Raw genomic sequence first — 20,581 nt, forward strand, 5'->3', positions numbered from 1 at the left:
CCTGGCAGAGGGAACAGTAATAGCTGTTAGCTCTGTAGGATGCATTACACTTACCTGAAAAAAGAAAAGGGAGTAAGCAGAAGTTTGAAGACTCACGGGCTGGTGGCTTTTAGGTGTCTCCTGCAGCATGAATCTGCCACCAGCATACCTGCAGGTGCTGCTTTTCTATCCCAGCAAGACAGATGCCAGAGACAAGGAGAGGAGGTTGGTTATTTTTCCCCTCCCAAAAGCTGACATTGCTCCTGCAACGGCTCTGAAGTCACAACCTAGTTTGAGAGCTGGGTTTTGGCACAGTCTCCCCAGGACCTGTCAAGTCCCAAAGCCTCAGCACTTCCTTAACCTTACAGGATGAATTTAAATTGTGCAATGTGTTCACATATAGAGCAAAAAGTGGAGAGACTAAACTTCCTGAAATAAGTTTCTTGACTTTTGTTGCATGTTTGCCCCAAGGGTTCGCAGGCTGGATGGGGTCACTGCTTTGGGTCTGAGCAGCTGGAGAAGCTCCTTGCGCCCAGGGGTTGTGATGTTGTTGGAACCAGTTGCTGATGTAAGTTGGAACAGAGTCAAAGCTGCTCTTCCCTAAACCCAGTCTGCTGCGCCGGCAACCTAATTTCAGTGGAGTGCAAAAGTGTTTTTCAAACCAACTTCTTTCCTTTCAAGTTGCAGCTGCAGTTCTGGGCATAAAAACCTGTATTTTGTTTTCCATTATATTTACCATCCTGAGGAAGCTGGCAGGTTGTGGGTTTAGGGTTGGGTTTTTGGTTTTGATGTTTGCTTTTTTATATATACCTCTTTTGAAACCTTACAGCTGGAATCTAATGTTTCAAGTAGCACCCAAGAAATGGGACCAGGCAATGACTCATTTTCCTGGCTGATGCCATTTTAAAAAAGAAACACACACACACACACACACACCCCAATTACTCTAATTGTCAAGTATTTTTAATTTTTAGAATGGTCATGGGTTCTTCAGATTCTTCACTAATTCAAGTATTCTGTTTATTAGTAAGTGGTATGCTTTTAGCTGTGGGAGGGCTTAAATGTTATAGACTTCACAGGAGCAGAAATTTCTGAAATACGTGATTATAGTTTGGAAATCCCACTTTAACCTTTTTGTGATTGATTCTGCTCTTGTGCATTGCATCAGCAACAACGTAGTACATGATGTTTCTGTTGCTTGTGTCTTCCTGGTTGGTACCAGATGTCTGTCCATGTTTCATCTAGAGCAGGCAGGGATTAATTGTTGCGGTAATGCAATATATTACAATATGGACCAGCTCTAAGCTCTGTATTTACCGGCCACTCGGACCACTTTTTTTTTTTTTTTTTTTTTTTAATTTCTTTTATTTTATTTGAGGAACTGTGGGATCAAATGGCAGGCATCATCCACCTTCAGTGCAGACTGAGCCCAAACAGGTCTGGATCCTCATTGTTCTGTTTGTTGAGCTTCTGGTGGTTTTTAAAGACAACCGTAAAATAAGTGCTTAAAACAAAATAGAAGCTCTGTTTGGCTGGAAAAGCCAAGAGCTAGCAAAACAAAATGCTTTTAATTTCAAACAGTAAAGGTAAAAGTTTGGGGTTTTTTGAAAGTAATAATAATAATAAAAAAAGTTTGCTTACCTAAAGGCTTTATATCTTACTGCCTCCTGCTCCCAAGTGCCAAGCAATAAAAGGAAAGCTAGTTGCTGGGGGAGGAGCCCCCAGCCCTGCCCCGCATGGGATGCTCCGAGCCGGTCCCTTAGCTTTTCTGAGGCATCTTTTTGCGGCGTGACCGCATCCTTTCTGTGGCTCTCGGGAAGCGACCTCCCATCTGCTGGGCGGGGATGGTGGGAGGAATGCTGGCTGCCCGGATCCCTCCGTGGGCGGGGGAGACGCTTCAGCGCTCGGGCCGGGCGAGGGAGCGATTCTCCTTCCCGAGAGCGGAGGAAAAGGTAAGGGAAAGGTAAGGGATGCTCCTGCTGCGGGCGCTTCGCATGCCGCTCGCACTGCCCAGCGTTCCGGCTGGCTGCCGGGATGCAGGCACATCCCAGAGATTGCCCTGCAATGACTTGGTTGGGTTTTGTTTTCTCTGCAAAATGTCTAGCGATTCCTAGTGCTCTAGCATGTAAAGGAAAGCAGCTGTAGGCAGAACAAAAAGATTGACTTCTGGGTTTAATGTATTTAGATTTGGGTTTTATCTGTGCACCTGACTGAGCAGCGCGTGCAGACAGCAGCAGCAAGCGCTATGGCTGAGTTTGCATCGCCAAGTATTTAATTTTTCAAGTGAGGACTGAGGGTGTGCTTTCCCAGAAATCTCAGTCTGGGGCACGTCTTCCCCCACCTCAGTCTGCAGCAGGCTTTTAAAAAGCAGAACTGCTTCAACTTGTATGTTAGATGTGTTTAAATATTTAAACCTTTGCCTGCAGAAAGCATGAGGAGCTGGGAGTACTTTCGGGAAATGGCTGTTAGGCTGCTGGCTGTGGTGACTACCTAACTTTTGGGGGGTCTTTTGCCTAGGGAGGCTGAGCTCCGAGTGCTGCTGTGTTGCTCCAGTGGGAGTGGTGTGTGGCATCACAGCCTGGCAGGATTCTGTTTCCAAACAGGGTTTATCTTGCTTGCTATGTTTTCTGGTGAGGGCTGGCTATACTTGATGCTGGAAGCCAGCATAGACCCCCTCCAAATGCTTTAGCAGTTGCTACTGGCTAAACCACATATCTACCAAGTACTTTTAAGTATTGAACTGAAATGCTGATATTTTTTTTTTGTGCGGAAAAAAACTTAACATTCAACATGTCTGAAAACCTGTAAAACACATCTAGCATAGCTTCTTCATGTCCTGATTTTGTTTGGGCTAAATGTGTTGCTCTGAGGTTTTGCTTAGTTATATTTTGCTCTTGCCCTGCCCTTATTCTGCAAAACATCTGGCTGTAAAGAATGATTTCCACATCTGGAGGACTTTCACACTCTCCTGAAATTCGAAGTAGTGATGAGGTTGCATGCTGTTTACAGTGCACACATCTCTTTAACCACTACATCTGTCCTAGGGGTATCGGGCACCGTCTGAGCTGCTAAACTGAGGGAGGAGGTTTAGCAAACCAAAGCAGCTTGAAGGAACCCATTGAGAAGTGAGAACTTGGCTCCAGGAGTGCTGGATGCAGCTTGGAGATCCTGCCTGGCCTTAAAACCTGCTAATTAGGGTGCGTTTTGCAGAGATTATTAATGTTTGTCCAAAATCCAAGAGTCATGGAGTAGAGCTCGCTTGATCGTGGACTGGCAACTGCTACCTTTTTTTCCCTATTGCTCCTCCCTGTGTTAAGTTAAATTACAGAGAAGTGTGGGGAACACCCTGCTGTCAGACTAAACGTGATTTTACTGTCATGGCAGCCTCCTGGGAGGCAGACAGCCCCTCTCCTGCTCTTCTAGCCATTTCACATTAATCTCGGAGATTAATGTTTCTGTTTTTGTTAAGGGTAGATAGGATCTTCTCTAGAGAAAGTAAGTGTTGAATTCACAGGGTTTCTTCTGCTTCCAAATTGTGCTAGGACAGCTATGCAGCAACGCTGATTTATTGTGGTCTAGCGTTGCTTTCTTGCTCTGAATGAAATTACTTTGATTTCTTTCCCTTTTCCCCAAGTGCTTTCTAAACAAGATTACAGGCAGCAGGGGAAGGATGTAAAAAGGTTTTTCTTATTTTATCAGTAGCTCTTTCTAGTAAGAAACCAGTTACTGAAATTCCTGGGGTTTAAGAGACTTTTGAAATATAATTCCAATGCTTAGAGTATGGTTTGTAGTTTCTAGTGTTTTGTTTCTTATTTAAGAAAACATTCATTGACACACTTCTCTGAATGTTTACCATCTGGGCAGCAGTTGCCCAGCTGCTGGGATTTCAGCCCTGGCTCTGCTGTTTCAGGACAGTTCTGTTTACCTTCAAACTGGTAAAACAGTCTGCAAAAATCACTTGACTGCAGCTGTACCTTCTAAAAGTTTGCACGAAACCCACCCTTCCAAAATTAATTGCTGAAACTCGCTATTGTCCAGCTCGCCAGGGATCAGCACCGTCATGCCGGGTGTTTGGCTTGCAGGAGCATGTTTGCTGGCATTGAATAAGCAGTGACTGTACCGTGATTTAATTCAGGGATCGGGTTGATTCCCCTGCCTGGGCGGGAGGGAAGTTTAACAGACTGAGTAACGCTTCTTGCTTTATCGTGGCATATTGAATATCAGTCGTGTTACCTGCCAAGCAAAGGCGCTACCTGAGAGCGGAGGCTGGGGGGTGGAGATGGGTCTGGGCTGTGTGGCCGTGACTCCCTTCAGCCTTGGAGGGGCTTTATCCAGCTGCTGGGGGTCAGGGTACAGGGTGAGGTCTGCAGCTCACCTTCATAAGGAACTGGGCTCCTTTTGGGCTGAATATTGGGAAATCGAGACACATGCTTAAGGCATGTTGAGGGTAACCTGCAGGTCTCAGCAAGCAGGTCCCGATCGCTTCTGGGGAAGGAAATTAGCACTGATTCAGCTTTGTAATCCTCATCCCCCCTTGCTTATGCAGGTGGTGAACCTGTTAGCTTTCCTGCCGTATAATCACAGGCTCATTTAGGTTGGAAAAGACCTTTAAGATCATCAAGTCCAACCATGACCTAACACTGTCAAGTCCACCACTAAACCATGTCCCTAAGTGCCACATCTACTTGCCTTTTAAACACCTCCAGGGGTGGTGACTCAACCACTTCCCTGGGCAGCCTGTTCCAGTGCTTGACAGCCCTTTCGGTGAAGAAGTTTTTCCTAACATCCAATCTAAACCTCCCCAGCACAGCTTCAGGCTGTTACGACATTTATGATGGGAGTCTCAGAGCCTGGCCTGGCTGCACCCCAGCAAGCCTCCATGGCTGTGCAGGGGAGTCAGAGGCATGTGAATTGGCTGATGGCTCAGCAATTGTTTTTAATAAGGATTTAAGCCAATTGAAGTTATGAATCAGGTTCTGTCTTGAAGGGAGAGAAAACACTGACAGTATGCAAAAAGTGAAGGATCAGGTTGTCCAGGCTGTCCGTGGATGTCGGGGCGGTGGTTAAAGTCTACACAGAAGGCATAGGAAAACTGTTTTGCTGCAGTTGTTCCTGTACCATTGGAGTGACCCTGTCTCTGTGCAGCCCAGATCCCTGCTGGGCACCTACCCAAGCTCAGAAAACTCTCTGACATTGTTCTGAGCATGTCTAGCTAGGAGAAATTGGGTTTTTAACCTGGACCCGCTGGAGGAAGTTGCACGTCCAGGGGTGGATACCCATAGACACATGCCTCCAAATCCAGAGACAGCCCCTGGCAAGCCAAGTGCAGTGACTAACTCCAGCATGTGTCTGCTCATGATGGATTTGACAGATTTTTTTTCCTCCTCAGCAGTGGTGAGTTGCGTAACAACAGGAACGAAGTCTTACAGGCTGCTCCCAGGTGAAAATAAGTGTAGCAGGGAGCCTGTTTCTCCCAGCATGACAGTTTCAGGGATTTGAAAGGATATAAAGCAAAACCTGATAATGGGACTTTTGCTGATTTAGAGGTGCTTCAAACACAGTAGCTGGAGGTAATCTTTACATGGGATTGGAAGAAGTGAGCCATAAGATGCCTGTGCAGTGGGAATTGCTGCCTGCGGTCCTCTGCCCCTTTCCCCGCGATGCAGCAAGCGGCTGTGTATCAGCTGGTGGGCTACACAGCCAGCATGGACAAATCAAAGTGTGTACTCTGTGTGTTCTGGATGTACTGTGTGGAAAGGTAATAGCTTGAGGAAGCTGGAAAACTGGGTGGTGGGAGGTAATAAATTCAAACGGCAAGACAAGCTTAAAGAAATTCAGTATTTGGTGCTGTGCATGGACAAGGAAAGCTGGATTAATAGTGAAATAAAGCTGGGTTTGGGTGATGGCTTTGCAGGTGTTACAGCCCAGTGCTGTTCAATAATGAAAAGCATTACAGACCTTGACAGCAGAGCTGTACTTTTGTTGGTGTTGAGCCTGATGTGCATGGGGCTGGGAAAGCTTGGTTGAAGGGAAGAGCAACAGGTGAGAGATGCAGCTGCTTGGCTGAGTCTGGCACCACAAGGAAGCACCTGATCAAAGCTTCCTGTGCTTCTTTCCTCCTGAGGCAGGGGAAACAGCTGAGTCAAGAGGAACATCTCCATGTTTTGCGTGCATGCAAAGTGCATTCGTGCAAAGAGCAACAGCAAAGTAATTTCTGGGGACGGTGGTTTGTAGCAGTGTCATGCTGTTGATAAGGTGTTACACACCGCAGCAGTGCGGTCTCTGGGATGCAGTAGCATCTCCTTATCACTGCTCTTACCAGGTTGACACCTATTCTTATGTGGAAATATGAAAGTGTGACAAAGGTCTGGTTTCAGCCTGTGCCTCTGACCTATGACTGCCTGGAAGATAATCACCAAATCTATTTAATTGCCAAGGTTTATGTGCTTCCAGCAGCCTGGTGTTTGCTATTAACCGCATGTAACAAGTGGGTGCTGTCTTGGCGGAATTTGATGAACAAAATAGTGTTTGAAACACAGAGATTATGAGCAGGAGAGGATGGATTGCATGATAGGATTTCATTTACAGGTCATCATCAGTCCCTAAACTTCCCCGTCTCCGCCCAAAGTGGCAGTAAATATTTATGTTGGTGGACTCATCAGACAAATTCTGTGCGCCGCAAGCTTTCACTCCCTTCTGCTGCTGTCAAGTTTGAAGATGATGTCTGCAAACCCTAAAGGCTCTGTTTGGACTGGACCAGAAAAAGGAGCCAGGAGAGCTGCTGGGTGTGCCTGACGATGGATTTGGGGGGGGAGCAGGGTGTGTGCGTGTGCCCTCTCCTGCCTGCAAGTATTTCCAATTGCAGCATGAGCCTAGGGCTGGCTGTTGCTGATGGAAGAGGGTTCCTGCAGTGTCAGGAGTTGCCTGCAGCATCCCAATTACCTGGGGGAAGGGATGCAAAGAAAACTCAGGTGTTCAGCCCTCACCAGTGACTCGCTTTGCCCTGGGCTGCCCCAGCAGCTCTGGAGCTTGCACAGCCATGGACCCCCCCAAAGGGGGTCTGTGAGGCAGTGGGGTGGGGCGCTGGCAGCAGAGGGCTCGGAAAGACTTTATGGTGACCAAGATTCGTACATCTTGCAAAAGCGTTGGGGGGTGCAGGGGGAGAGGGAAGCAGGGGACTGCGGATGGCCACCCTGTTCTGTGATGAGGCTCTTGGCAGGGCTCAGCCCTACCTGTGGGACAGGGAGGAAGAGGAAGATGAGGTGAGCCACAGAGCGCCTGGGGGCCGGATCCTGCCTCAGCTGAATCACCAGGATGAGGCAGGCGCTGTGTCGGTGCTGTGCTGCATGCCCGGCGGCTCTGGCCCTTGCCGTGGGTTGTGGGGGGACCGAGTGCCTGGCTGCCCGACTCGTTATTCCTAAAGCAAGGCTGATATGCGCCGGGTTAGCGGTCAGGGAGATGCAGGTTTTGCAGTATTTTTAATTAGCTAATGCTGACTGACTCGCCTTCCCCTGTCTGGAGCCTTTGTCACGACAAGGTAGCAAAACCACAGGTTCCTCTGAAAAGGGGAATACGTACGTGGTGAGTCACTGCTCCCGACCGGGCCTGGCCCGCTCTTTTTTTTTTTTTTTTAAATCGGATGGAAAAAGGAGATACTAATACCTTTTTGTTGACACTTTAATGTGCCTCTGCATTTGCCTGTTTGAGTAAACAAAATGATGCTGTTCATCAGTCAGTTGTACAGATATTAAACGGGGTGGGTCTGGGAGTGAACGGAGCAGCTCGGTTTTCAGGCTAACGCGGAGCTGCTAAGAAAGCAAATTCTTCCATTTGGATCAGCAGCAAATTCCAGCTCTGTTTCTGTTGGAAATGTTCAAGTGGCTGTCGGGAAATATTTGGTTGCCATGTGCTTTCAAAATTGAATTAATCCTGCAGCATTCAAGGGGATGTGCAGATGCCTGAATGCCCCCCCTCCATTTTCCACCAATCTTCTGTGCAGGATGCAGCTTCCAGGGCTTCCCGTCTTGGGGACTTTTTCTTTGGGCTTGAGTGTTTTTAAGTTACTGTTTGGGCAGTTAATCCACCCAAAAGTCCTGGCTAGCTTCTGGCACTTGCACTGGAAGTGCTGAGTGCTGGTGACAGTCCCCCTGCAATGGTGTGGCTGCAGGTGGCTTACAGCTGTTAAAACACACGAGCTGGGGCAGCTTTATTTAACCTGCCTGCATTGCAGTTCTGTCTGGAGAGCAAATAAACTAACCCTGATTCAGTGACTACAGTGTGTTTAGAAGCTATAAAACTTGTTTGCACAGAAACTTTATACAGCCCCTCTCTGGGAAGGGAGTTGATATTTGAAAACCTGAGATGCCCTGGAAGCAGCTCTGATCTGCAGCACAAAGTGAAGCCTTCAGAGGACAGAAACGGGCTGCTCTGGCTGCCAGCCGCTCTCCTCTTGTGAAGCTGCTTTTGTGCATCCCTGTGTTACAGAGCTGCCTTTGCTTTCCCTCTGCAGGGTGAGGGATGAAGGCAGGAGCAAGAGGGATCTGGAGCAGGAATTGTTTCCATATACACCCTGTTTATTTGCACACTGACCGACAGACCATCTGTTACCAGAGTGTAAAATGGGTGTGGGATCGCTAAGTTCAATTCTGTCTCCTCTTTTCCCCTTGTTCTCTCTTCCTCCCTCTAAACCGGCTCTTGAAGTGTGAGGTTGTCTCTGGCTGTCATTGCCTGCCCTGGCAGAGGCTTTGCTGGCGGTAGAAGTGAATGTGATGTGGTGAGGCGTGAGCAGCGTGGTGCTGTGTCCCCGCAGGGCTTCGAGTGAGGCAACTGATGTGTGATCCCTATGCCAGTGTGATAAAAGGACTTTTTATGTCTCTGAAGACAAAGCCTCTTGTTTAAAAATGCAACTGAATGAAAAAAAACCACAATTCTGAATGCCCTAGACTCGGCTATTAAAAACAAACAACCCCCCCCCCCCACACACACACAACAAAAAACTGAAAAGCTCCCCTGCCCCCCAGCCCAGTGTGCCAGTATTGGTGCAATAGCTCTTCACAGCAACAGAACTCCCTCAGACTGCTTTGGGAGCTTAGCAGTGGCTGTCAACTTGTAACTGTGTGGCCCACTAACCTTTTCATCTACTGTTTTGTTCTGTCCTAACATACTTTCCCCCTCCCAGACAGTTATAACAAGGTCAGGTGTCTGCTTTTTCTGTGTTGGTTCAGATTCTCCCTCTCTCCTCTCAAGCACACGAGAAGGAAGGAGCGATGTGAAAACGGAGAGGTAAACCTGTTCTGTAGGCTCACTGACGGAGCGGAACAGCGTAGGGGCTGGAAGTGAAAAGTTTTTCTGAATGAGGATCCACACAAACAGGGCGTATTCAGAGCGTGCTAGTTCCCTGATAAAGTCAAACAGAGCACCTTCTGAATATCTCTTTGCTTATGGTGCTTGTTTTGGTGTTAAAGATGTCAGAGGTAGTCAGCAGCAAATTAAATTCCAATGAAGTCATTAAATAATGATGCTTTTGGAAATCCCTTTTTAAGGGAAATCATCATAGTTTGAGAATGAATTCGTGCACGTGAGGATTGGGAAGGTGGCAGAACTTGTAAAGGAGGATTGGCTGAATTTTTAAGTCTCCTAGCTCGGCCTCTCCTGCCTGGCAGGTCATGCCACCTGCCTGCCTGTGTACCCACAAGTGTCTCCATTTCTGATAGCGTTCCCAAGTGTGTCTCTGCCAGTCGTGAAATCCACCTCCTGTAGCATGCACCAAGCTTGCTCAGAGCTGGTTTCTTGCTGAGCAAGTCCTTTATCCCCTGGAAAGAACAGCCACATTTGGTGGTGCTGAGGCTTAGGCTGCTGGGGCACCCGTGCGAGTGCTGCAGGGAAAGGGCTGTGTCAGGGACGGGGACAGGTGCCGGGCTGGCAGACTGGACATCCAGCAAGACAGGCAGTGCTGCACAGCACTCCTGCATCTTGCAAGGACCTGCAGAGTAGTATTTTCTTGGTCAATTAGCTTAACCTGTAATCTGTGAAACAGTATAAAAAATTTACTATGGTGCCTTTTTTTCCTCCTCTGTCAATCTGATGCAGCCTTGCGATTCTTCTCCCTGCCACGTTCTTGCAGTATAAGCCCAATGATGAAGTTAGTTGTCTTGCTGGTGGTGGCTTTTACTGACTGTTAAATATCTTGTCGTGTCTGTTGACAGCTCTGCAGATGCTGGGAGGTCGGGTCTGATGTGCTTTCCTTCATGTCTCTGCAGTGATGCAACTTCTTGTTGACTTTCTCTGCTGCTAGCACCTGTCTGAGCTGCTTTCCCAGGCTGCCACACCTGCCCATCGCTCTCATCTCTAACAACTTAGTTCTTTCTAGACGAGTGAAGTGTTACAGAAAATGAATATTTACAGCTACAGGCAAAGTTGTGTTCTTAAGCTAACAAGTGCTTGTGGAGGCAGCTGGGAGCCTCAGACAAAAGAGGCTGGCGAATGGGCACACAGGCATTTGTGAAACTGAGCCTCTTGTTGCTTGAGCGCTCAGGATCCTGCCTTGTGACAGCCTGTAAACCTGAACTCACCCCTCATCCTTTTGCTTACAAAGGTGGAGGCAGCTGTTCCCATAGGCAGAGGAGGAACCTTTTATTTCTCAACTTACAGCGACTGTAGCTGACAAGTGGGAGCTGGAAATCGTAGGATGCAAAACTCGTTTGAAGTTGCACCGAGCCTGCCCAGATCCCCATTTTTAAAGACCCTGAGCGAGAGCTGGCATGTGTGCTAGAATGTTATCCGTGCCTGCACATGGTTCCTGCACAGGGATCGCCCTGTTAGCATTGTTCCATCAGTCGTTGATCTCTTTTGATCGTGTTAGCCAAAGAGCCAACAGGGCATCTGATGCTGCTGTCACGCATGTCGTGGGAAGGGGACGTAGGCAGGTCACTAGTCTTTTCCCATCTTTACGGTGATACCTCCTGTCCAGCCCGGCCGGGTGGCACTTAATCAGTGCTTGGAAAGGAGGATGGTAGCAGATGGGTGTAGGAACTGTATGCTTCATCCTCTCTGTTTCTTAAACACCAAGCAGATCTGATCAAAGCAGAGATTCTGCGTGCTCTGGGGTTGAGTGTGGCTGATGCCTGCTGTTCCGCGCTTGCTTGCGGTGTTCCTGCCATGCCGTGCTCGGGAGGGTGGCGGGGGTCAGCGGCAGAGCAAACAGCCTGTTGCTTACATAGTTTGAGAGACTGACTCTGGGGAAGTAGGCAGGTGTTTATTCAAACCACTTTCTTGTAGTAAAGCAGACTATTTCCTTTTAGCAAACAATATCAGGCACACTACTTTGTGCAAAGAGACCTTTTTCAGGTACTGTTTAGAATCTATTATTTGGGTTCGGTAGCTGTGTGCTCTTGTGGAACAGGCAGGCAGAACCTTCAGTATCTCTTGCATGAATATTTTAACTCTGGATTCTGATTTTGTTCAAAGTTATGGAAAATACCTGGAGAACGTGAGCTTTTCTGACCTACAGAACGCACTGGCAGCAGGTATCTTAATGTGTGCAGAACAACATAGCCCGTAAAATAGATACACAGAGTTAAATAATAACAAAGCTAATGGGATTTTTTGACTTGTTAAGGAGTGCATTTCCCATCATCTGAGTTTCACATGTCTTTTTTTCTTAGTGGAAAGATAAATGTGGCTTGAAGAACTGTGGTGACCTTGGTACTGATTGTTGCTATACTACTGTTCAAAATGGCATGGGTTTGCATGCAGCCTGGTTTCACACAGTATCTTTTTCTCTCTTCAGGTACTCCCTAAATTCATGAGATGGCCAACACTATGCAAATCTCCAAAGATGAGCTGGAGGAACTCAAGGAGGCCTTTGCCAAAGTTGGTAAGTCACAGTGGGGAGACCTTGCTCCTGTCTGCTGTACGTTTGTTATGGCTTTATCCCACCTCTGCCAGCAGTGGTGCCAGCAGGGTGTGGGCAGTCTGGTGCTTTTGTGATCCTCTCTCCATGCCGAGGGGTCCCTTGGCAGCCTTGTTGCTTCTGGCTTGTCATTTCCAGCCAGGGAGCACGAAGGGAGGGACGTGGGCAGTCTGGCTGTCAGTGAGCACTGGCAGGAAGGGAGGGACGTGGGCAGTCTGGCTGTCAGTGAGCACTGGCAGATAGCCTTGCCCTGTTGCTCCAGGATGGGCTTTGCCTGGTTCTTCATGGCAGAAGAAATATCCAAAGCAGTATTGCATTACTTTGGCCCAGGCAGCACCTCAAGGCTTGCACAGTGCTTGGGTCTGGTCACGTTGGGTTTTGGCAGACTGGCTGAGCCATGCAGATGGCAAACGTAGGTGCTACATTTCTGGTTTGTGCAGGCACATTTGAAGCACTGCGTTTGGTGATCTTGTAGGCAAAAACTAGGTGGTGTCTGTTTACTGGGCCATTATGGAGCAACTTGTGGTGATAATAAAATGCGGGTTCAGTGTATGTGTATGTTCTTCTCTGGTTCTCATCTCCCTAACAGCCTGTGATGCTCGAGGAGTTGCACAGCCCAAGCTACTCCGCCTGCCTTCCAGCTTTCCCCCTGCCCTGGCATTGCAGAAGCCTCTGGCAGGCTGCTTCGGGCAGCTGAAATGGGCAGAAAACTGACATCATGGAGGAAATTGTTTTCTGCTGATATAGTTTCCTGATATGGTTTACTGAAGGATCAGAGAATCGTCGGGGAGGGGCGGGATGGGAGCTGGACCGCAGCAGTGTGGACTGAGGTCAGCGTATGCAGCTGGGGAACCACACCCGGGACTGGCACTGACTGGGAATGAGTTGCACAAGTGATCAGAGCCAGTGTTTCGTTTTCCTAACTGGGTATTGGCATCGCCTGAGCACTGGTTATAAGGACAAATTGGTAGCTGCCTCACCTGTGTCAGGTAAATTGCCCTCTAGAGCAGGGTGGCTCTTAAAACTCCCACTTCCTCTGAATTTGCAATCCGCGGTGAGAAATACTGATTTCAAAGACAACTGATTCTCACGGAGCAGTATTCCCTGTTAGGACTTGAAGCGAGTTACATTTTAGGTTCCCTCTCCTGTCTTACTCTTCCCAAGACTTTTCCCAGCAGGTGGAAATGAGTTGCTGCAGAGGGAGATGGGTGACTATTGTGCTTCTTGCTGCCTATGTGCCTCTGAGTGCGAACCTTAATAAAGCTGGGATGCAGGCAGTCCATTCTGTTCTTGGATAAACTTATTAACCTGGCTGGAATGTGGTGGCTTTTTGTCATTAGTGTGGTGGGAAATTATTAAGATTAGGTTGGCTGGCTGCCTTTGCACTGGGCATATGGGGAGAAACCTCAGTCAAATCCTGGTTTGTTTCAGGAAACCAGCTCACCCTGCTCCAGGAGGTGGGTCCCTGTTTGGTTTTAAATTATAAAAGCAGCGTCAAAACTTAGCTATTATTGAGAAATGTGATAATTAGCCAGGACATACCCACAAGTGAGATGGGATCTGCTAGTCCTTTTCAGCTGCTTTCTGTTTTGTGTGCTTTAAGCGTGGTACAGCCCAAAAGCATTGCTGTGGGACGTGCCTGTCAGGAGTGTCTTTAATGTTCTCATTCCTTTTATTCTTGCCTAAAGGAGCCATATTTGCCTTGGGAAATGGAACTGGTCACTAGCTGGCTGAGTGACTTTCACTAGAGATGACATTACAAGTTCTCAGTGAATGTGAAGAAAAGTTGGATGAAGGCTGCTATTTCAAATGAAGCCTTTCTTTTGTTTCCCAGCTATCTGAAGACTTGGAACACAGCTGAGAAGTATGGTTATAGCAAAGCTCAGCTGGCTGGCTTCTAGAATGTCATAAAGGAGGTGTGGAGAACAGGAACCATCTCACAGGGTGGTTTCTGCTCACCAAGATGTGCCTTGCTCCAATGCAAAAATGGGCTTCCTGGACACCCGCTTCAACTCTAGCGTAGGGCACGTTGCTGTTCTGGATGTGTGGATTGATGGGACTTTAACGATGTGTGTTTGACCAGCTTTTCTGTGTGCAGCTGGACCAGGTCGAGACATCTGGTGATGCTGGAAGGCAGTGAGGCATGTTACTACGTACTTCGTCACTGTTTGCCTTCCATGTCACTTGAAGGTATCTCCGCCCTCCTGGGAAGCTGGTGTGCTGTTCTCTGATAGCCATCCAAAGGGAAGAGTCCCATAAACTACCTACTGCTTACTAGAAGCAGTCCATGGGTGAGAAACCATGGCTTAAGGTTAGCACTGAAGTCAGCTACAGCTCAGACAAGCAGCTCCCAGCCTCCTGCAATCAGGTATTTGTATTGGAAGTGATCCAAGTGGTAAACAGCAGTGGGGAGAAAAAAGCATTTTACCATCTTAAAAAAACACACCAAAACTAAGTAGGCCGTAAGACCTGTCTAGGCTTTGAACAGCCTGCAGGTTAGGGGGAGAAGAGCAGGTTGCTCCACATCTTGGCTGATCCCTGAATTTGTTCTGTAGAACAGGTGTGTGTATGTACGTACTTGGCCAAACGGTGGCACTTCTTAGGGAGGCATGGCAGAACAAAATCTACAGACTTGCTCTGTTTATTTGTCTTCCTTCTCCCGGCTTCTAATAGCAAAGATAAGCATCTTTTCTGGAAACGCAAAGTACTTAAAAATCCTAACCCAGCTGAACACTTTGTACGCTGCTGGAAGGTGGTAAAACAATGCTCTGAAATGTTAGCTGAAGGCAAATAGGGATCTGTGATCCTGCTTCAGTATGTCCTGCTGAGCATATATCCTTAAAAGGAAACGTGTGGGTTACTTTCCCCTCTTGCATCCTGTTATTTAAGCTATTTTAAGTACTTGTTGGGAGGAAGCTGAGCCAGAGCTTGAAGCAGCTTTTGGGTCTCGATTATTGCGGCTTTGCTGCGCCACCTGCGTACGGGCAGAAGATAGTGCCGCGCGTCGCTGCGGTGACCTTTCCCAGGTTTGGTACGCTGGCGTGCATGCATCTTTCAGTAGAAATAGGAAACTTCAGATGTGCTGTAGTTTCCTTTCCATCGGGCAGACTATAATGAATCCAGGCTGTAGCTTGTCTGTTAAAACAATTTTGCTTTCTTCCATTAGTAATTCTGGGCCGTACGCCGAAGGATTTCATTTGGGATAGCTTCTATTTAGACAGCCTCTTCAGCTGTTGAATACCACTTCAGATTTTGTTAGAGAGGAATTTTAGACTACCTTCCTGAAGTCTGGCCCTGTTGCAGGACATCCAGCAAGGCACCATATGGTGGGCCTGCAGTAATGCTAGAAATAATTACGGAACTTGCTGGTGATGCAAAGGTGACTAGTGGTTTTTTTGTTTAATGTACTTTGTACATTTGACTGTGATGTCAGAGGGGGGAGCAGAGGCAGTGGGGAGGGAAGCAGCTGCCCTGTGGGATAGGGATCTCAGGCCTATTGGTCAGGTTTGCAGGGCTGAAGGCTTTTTGATATGTTAAGAGGAGAATGGGTCCGTATTCTACCACATAGTCAATTGCTAATTCAGGTTACTTGACTCTGCTACCAAGCCAAACCCACAGGCTAGCACATCCACCAGGTTTGAACACTTGCCTCTGCCCTTCTGTGGCCAAGAAGCTAAAGCTTGAAATGAGAGCATCTTTACTGCAAAACCGTGACTTGGTGTGGGGTCTTGCAGCTGAACTATCTGCAAGTTGGTTCTGTCTTGCTTGTAAATCCCACTCCCAAAGCCCCTTTAATCTATGAAATCAGTGAATTTTTTTTTTTTCCCCTCAGGATACTATGGAAGAGTAACTCTTACAGGTGGTTGTTTGGGATGTCGTTAAGAGTTGGAAGAACTCAAGTCCTGAGACCCCAGGGTTTTGAGTGAGTTAAGGTGCATTTACTCAACGGTGTGTCTGTTCCCTTCACACTTGCTTATGTGCTGGCTGTCTGAGCCCAGTGCAGGTGCTGAGAGCCACTGGTGTGCAGCCCCTCCTGATGGGCAGCATCTTTCCTGGTGCCGTGCTCCTGAATCACATGTGAGTGTGTGTTGCAGATGGCTCTTTGTTTTTTAACTTTTTTTTTTTCAGTGGCCAGAGGTAAATCTTTGAAATAGGAGCACCCAGAGGACTGGGAAGATGCTGCTTTGCAGGGGTGAACAAAACCCTCAAAATGGGCAGATGTTGACCCAGACTGCAGTAAATTCCTGATATCTGCCCTGCAGCCACATTTGATGCTTTCAGGCTGAGACTGAGGTCTGCCGAGCAAGTGTGAATGGACCAGACAATGGCCTTGGCCAACTCCTCAGCTGCATTTCAGTCACTGTTTTTAAATTGCAGGTTTTGTTCTGCAAGTAAACCAATATAAATGAAAGGCTAGGGATTAATTCCTTGAACTAGATTGTACCCTTAAAAGACATGCAGGGGCTTATATGTAGAACTGAGCTCTAAACAAGTTTAAGCACCCTTTTACCCATGCATTCTTCTGGTGTATTACAGGTGGGGACTTTGGAGCTCTGTTCCCTGCTGTCTAACCCAACAGGCTTCTGCCTCATAAATACCATATATTGTGTATAATATGTATAAATATATGTATATGTACCATATATAAATACCATATATCTTTCACTTCTGAATAGGCTTAGACATGGCACATGCAAGCCTGGTTCAGAAACACTTCTGAATGCTTAAGCTAGACAAGTCAAGGGAAAAACCTTTTCCAAATCAAGATCACACCTGTGATTCTATCAAGGATAGAATATGTATTTTTAAGTCTTATTTTTCTCTGTCCTTTGCCTACTAACATTTGGGTAGATGTAAAAGTTAATTTTTTTAGGTGGCGGATTGATTGGAAGAAGTGATGAACAGGTGTTTCTGGATTTACCTGCTTAATTTGGCAGCACGGCAAAGGATTGTGGTCGGTTCAGTCAGGCACAGGCTGAAGCAATGGGAGTTGGCTGTAGGTGCGCTGAGGGTGAAAGCAAAGTTTTGTTTCAGGTCCACAGGCCCCGGAGATTAGCAAATCCCTTCTTGTCTGATTGTCTTCACTGGCTGTGAGGCAGGGGAAAGATGCATATTATAGACTTAGATTTAGTAATAAAACTGTAACAGAAGAAGCTGTGATTTATTTAGAGGGGAAATAGTTTGCTGATGACATCTCAGGCTGGACCGTTTAATAAAGCTTGCCTTTGTAAGCTTATATTTTTTTGGAATAAAATTCTGAAATTGAAGGCCAGACAACAGCCTGTTGCTATCATTAATCATTGGCTCAAGCCACATTATTTCATCAGCATTATTGTAAACACTGACATTTCATAAAATAGTTTAATGTTTTTATTAATCCACTGGAATTGATGCTTTTCCGTAGTCTGAGACCTAGGGGCTGCAGTGTAGGAGGGAGTACAGGTTTGCTTTGTGTTACTTTGGATGTTGGCCACTAAGCATCTGAATTTCACTTTCTTGCTAACTTATAAAAATAATTTTAAAATCCCATATGGATCTGGACAATGAGGAAAGCTGCAGTGGTGGTACAGGCATGCTGATTATTGAAACGTTGCTGTGAAATAAAACCATAAGAACCAAAGAACCACCAATGACACCTCCTTAAAAGTAAATTGACTTTCAGAATCTGCTAAACAAAACAAACAAACAAACCCAACACTTCAGAGCTATCCTGATTGTTGTTTGTGGTGGTTTTTTGTTTGTTTGTTTGTTTTTCTTGACAGTTTCTCCCTTTAAGCATAAATACTGGCCCCAGTGGCTGTGGTATGGGATTCCCTCTTGGACAAAACCAAATACTGGGGCTGGCACAGGTCTGGGGAGCGAGCAGCTGCCTGCAGTCTGTGAGGGTGTTTGGGCAGCAGAAGCTGTTGCTTGAGTAGAATTTAACTCTATGGCCTTAGGGAGAAGCTGCTGCTTTATAAATAGCAGAAAAATCCCCCCGTGTGGGATGTGAGCAGAATGTGGCTGTGCAGAGCCGAGCGGGGCCAGGTGCCTCGCAGCATGGTGGGGTTTTGGCAGCTGGTGGTGGCGAGCTGCACTCGGCAGGGCACCATCACGGCACCATGACGCTTTGGAGGTTGGGGAGAAGGAGACAGAGCTGCTTGCATGCAGACACTGCTCTCGTTTAGCCTTAAAGGGCTCAGCTGATGCCTTCAGCACAGGCACTGTGTCAACTTTGCAGAGCCTGTGGTTGGGCGACAATTGCAGGAGACTGCCACATCTCCAGCTCCTCAGCCCACCCAGGTATTCCCCACCAGCAGCAGCAATCCAGGGCTGGCGCATCCCCACAGCACCAACCCTGGGGAGGAGATGGCAGCTGAAGGCACTGAATTAACTTCCCTGGGCTGTCTGTGTGACTTGCCTGCAGCAAAAGGATTTTAACATCGCCGCTGAGCCGGTAATAGCCCAACATGTCCTGAATCCCTGTCTCCAAACGTGCTGGAGGTTCATGCTTACGTCTTGGGATGTGAATCTGGGCCGTCTCACTGCTTCATATTCTCTGGCTGCTTGTGGACCCGGCTCTGCTGAAGCCTGGGTACCTGCTGTGCTGTGAAGGACAGCACCTGCTCGTCCTGGTTAGCCCGAGGGAAGGGGCATCTGACCCAGGACTGTCCGTGGTGGCAGCAAAACCTCGCTTGCCTGAAGAAAACCTGGGGCTGCTGGATTAGCCCTGTGCAGTCAATAATGTGATGACGTCCCCAAAGGGTTTGCGATCTGTTGATGCGAAAAGGTCCAGATTCACACTAGATTCTTGTTTTCTCTCTTCCCAAATCTAGTAGGTGACAACATCTCACAAAGCATGCGGTGCTGTTGCAGCGTGAAGGTTGACTGTCAAAGCAAGTGTCTTTGCAGAGCATACTTGGGCAGCATGAAAACATCTGGCTGCAGTCTTCTGTCAGCAATAAAGGGATGAAATCATTATCAGCATGATAGAAAAATATAAATGCAGAGCTAGCTTAGTGTTTTCAGTTCAGAAAGTAGGAAGTGCTGTGTTTCATTACTGTCTATTTTTAACATGCAAAGCCAGCTGCAGTTAGATGTAAAAAGAAATGCTGCAGAGATCTGTTATGAAAATGCGTATGCTCTGTTGTGAAACTTTTACACCAGCCTTGGTGATGCGTGCCAAGAGCCCCCCTGGTCAGCTCTGCTTCGAAGCTGCTCTTGCCCAAAGCCATAGAGATCTGGTGGCTTGTGCTGGGTCCCTCTCTGAGGATGTACCATGTGTAGTTACCACGTGCCTTTGATTTTGCTGTATTCTTGGTAGTGTCCGTTGAACAGGGCACAGCTTGGGCTCGGTATTCTTTGGTGTGGGCATCCTGCTGTGTGGCCGTGTCCTGCACGGATCTTGCTTTCAGCAAAGACGAATGCTCTGCACAAGGTGGTTCCAAAAGTGCTGTGCAGCGATGGGCCACCCTAAGAGAATCCTCTTTACCTCCATGTGTTGCAGATGGCCCCAGGGTGCAGGCTGCTTTCTCTAAAGCACTTTTGAGCATGGGGCTGTGTTTCTGCCCTGCTGCCTGGGGCTGCTCCTGCCAGGGTCCTAACACATTTCTAAAACCTTCTGCCCTTTCTTTTTTTCAGACCTCAACAGCAATGGGTTCATCTGTGACTACGAGTTGCACGAGCTCTTCAAGGAAGCCAACTTGCCTCTGCCTGGGTACAAAGTGAGAGAGATCATCCAGAAACTCATGATTGACAGTGACAAGAATAAAGATGGGAAGATTAGTTTTGAAGAGTTTGTCTATGTAAGTGGTATTTCTGTATTTCCAGTGGCCTGGGGGAGCTGTTTTGCACAATATTAAAGGAAGGGGGGTAGAAGAGGTTGAACCTGGCTTCTCTGCTGCTTACCCTTCCCTAGTGTTCTTTCTACAAACTGATCAGTTTGAGAACTTACCATGTAAAAATCAGTTCTTTGTACAGATCTCTGCATATGATGAGCCTTTTGTGCTGTCACTGCCAGCCTTTAGATTTGGACAGAGGAAACATATGTTGGTTTTTAAACAAAACCCAAACAGAATCCACATGCTTTTCCTATATGAAAACTTTTGTTGAAAGCTGAAAGACCGTTTCCACACAAGGAAAAAAGACTTCCAGTTCTCCGTGCTTACGGTATCGACTGGAAGCTACTCAGTTTTTCCAGGCGCATAGGTGAATGCTTGTTTCCCCAGCAAAGCAGTATAATTTCCTTTCTGTTTTTTCCAGTCTAATGGGCCTACAAGTATTTGCTAAAGACCTGAGAGGGCATTTCAAGACACAATTGGATTTTAGTCCTAGATGCTGGTCTAGGAAAATTCAGATACATTTGTTGCCTTAAAAGGGAAGAACAGGAATAAGGAGACAAGAGAATCTGGAAGATGGGTCTAACCTTCAGCTTTTTTCTGTGGAAATAGGTCAGAAGTTTTAATTTTTTATCTATTTTTACAAAAGCACAATGCTTCTGGGATATTGGTTAAATATCTATCCCTTCATCCTTTTTATACTCGGATGGCTGAATGCTGAAAGAGTAATACAAGTATGTGCAGCACATTGAGGGAGCTGTTTTCATGTCAACTATTTTTCTTGATATTTCTTAATTTATCTTCTCCTTCTGTTCCTTAATTGTTTTCAGACCCTCTGAACTTTTGTGTTCGGAGTCAACTAGTAAGTCGGAGT

General features: G+C 47.1%; 1 protein-coding gene across 5 annotated transcripts in view; it reads left to right on the forward strand.

The window, feature by feature from the left end:
* Nucleotides 1–20,581, forward strand: part of PLS3 (plastin 3) — a 52,287-nt gene that overhangs the window by 18,167 nt on the left and 13,539 nt on the right. Inside the window, exons 1-3 of one of the 5 annotated variants that reach the window (XM_013295465.3) lie at nucleotides 1,849–1,931; nucleotides 11,768–11,854; nucleotides 19,511–19,674. In XM_013295465.3, coding sequence (XP_013150919.1) covers nucleotides 11,788–11,854; nucleotides 19,511–19,674 — 231 coding nt within the window. In that variant the 5' untranslated portion in view covers nucleotides 1,849–1,931; nucleotides 11,768–11,787. Of the gene's footprint in view, nucleotides 1–1,848; nucleotides 1,943–11,767; nucleotides 11,855–14,898; nucleotides 14,922–19,510; nucleotides 19,675–20,581 lie in introns of those variants that run through there. The other 4 variants (XM_055818094.1, XM_055818093.1, XM_055818096.1 and 1 more) reach the window with 4 other exon arrangements.

The sequence above is a fragment of the Falco peregrinus genome, chromosome 13 (assembly GCF_023634155.1).
Source record: "Falco peregrinus isolate bFalPer1 chromosome 13, bFalPer1.pri, whole genome shotgun sequence".
NCBI classification, from domain to species: Eukaryota; Metazoa; Chordata; class Aves; order Falconiformes; family Falconidae; genus Falco; species Falco peregrinus.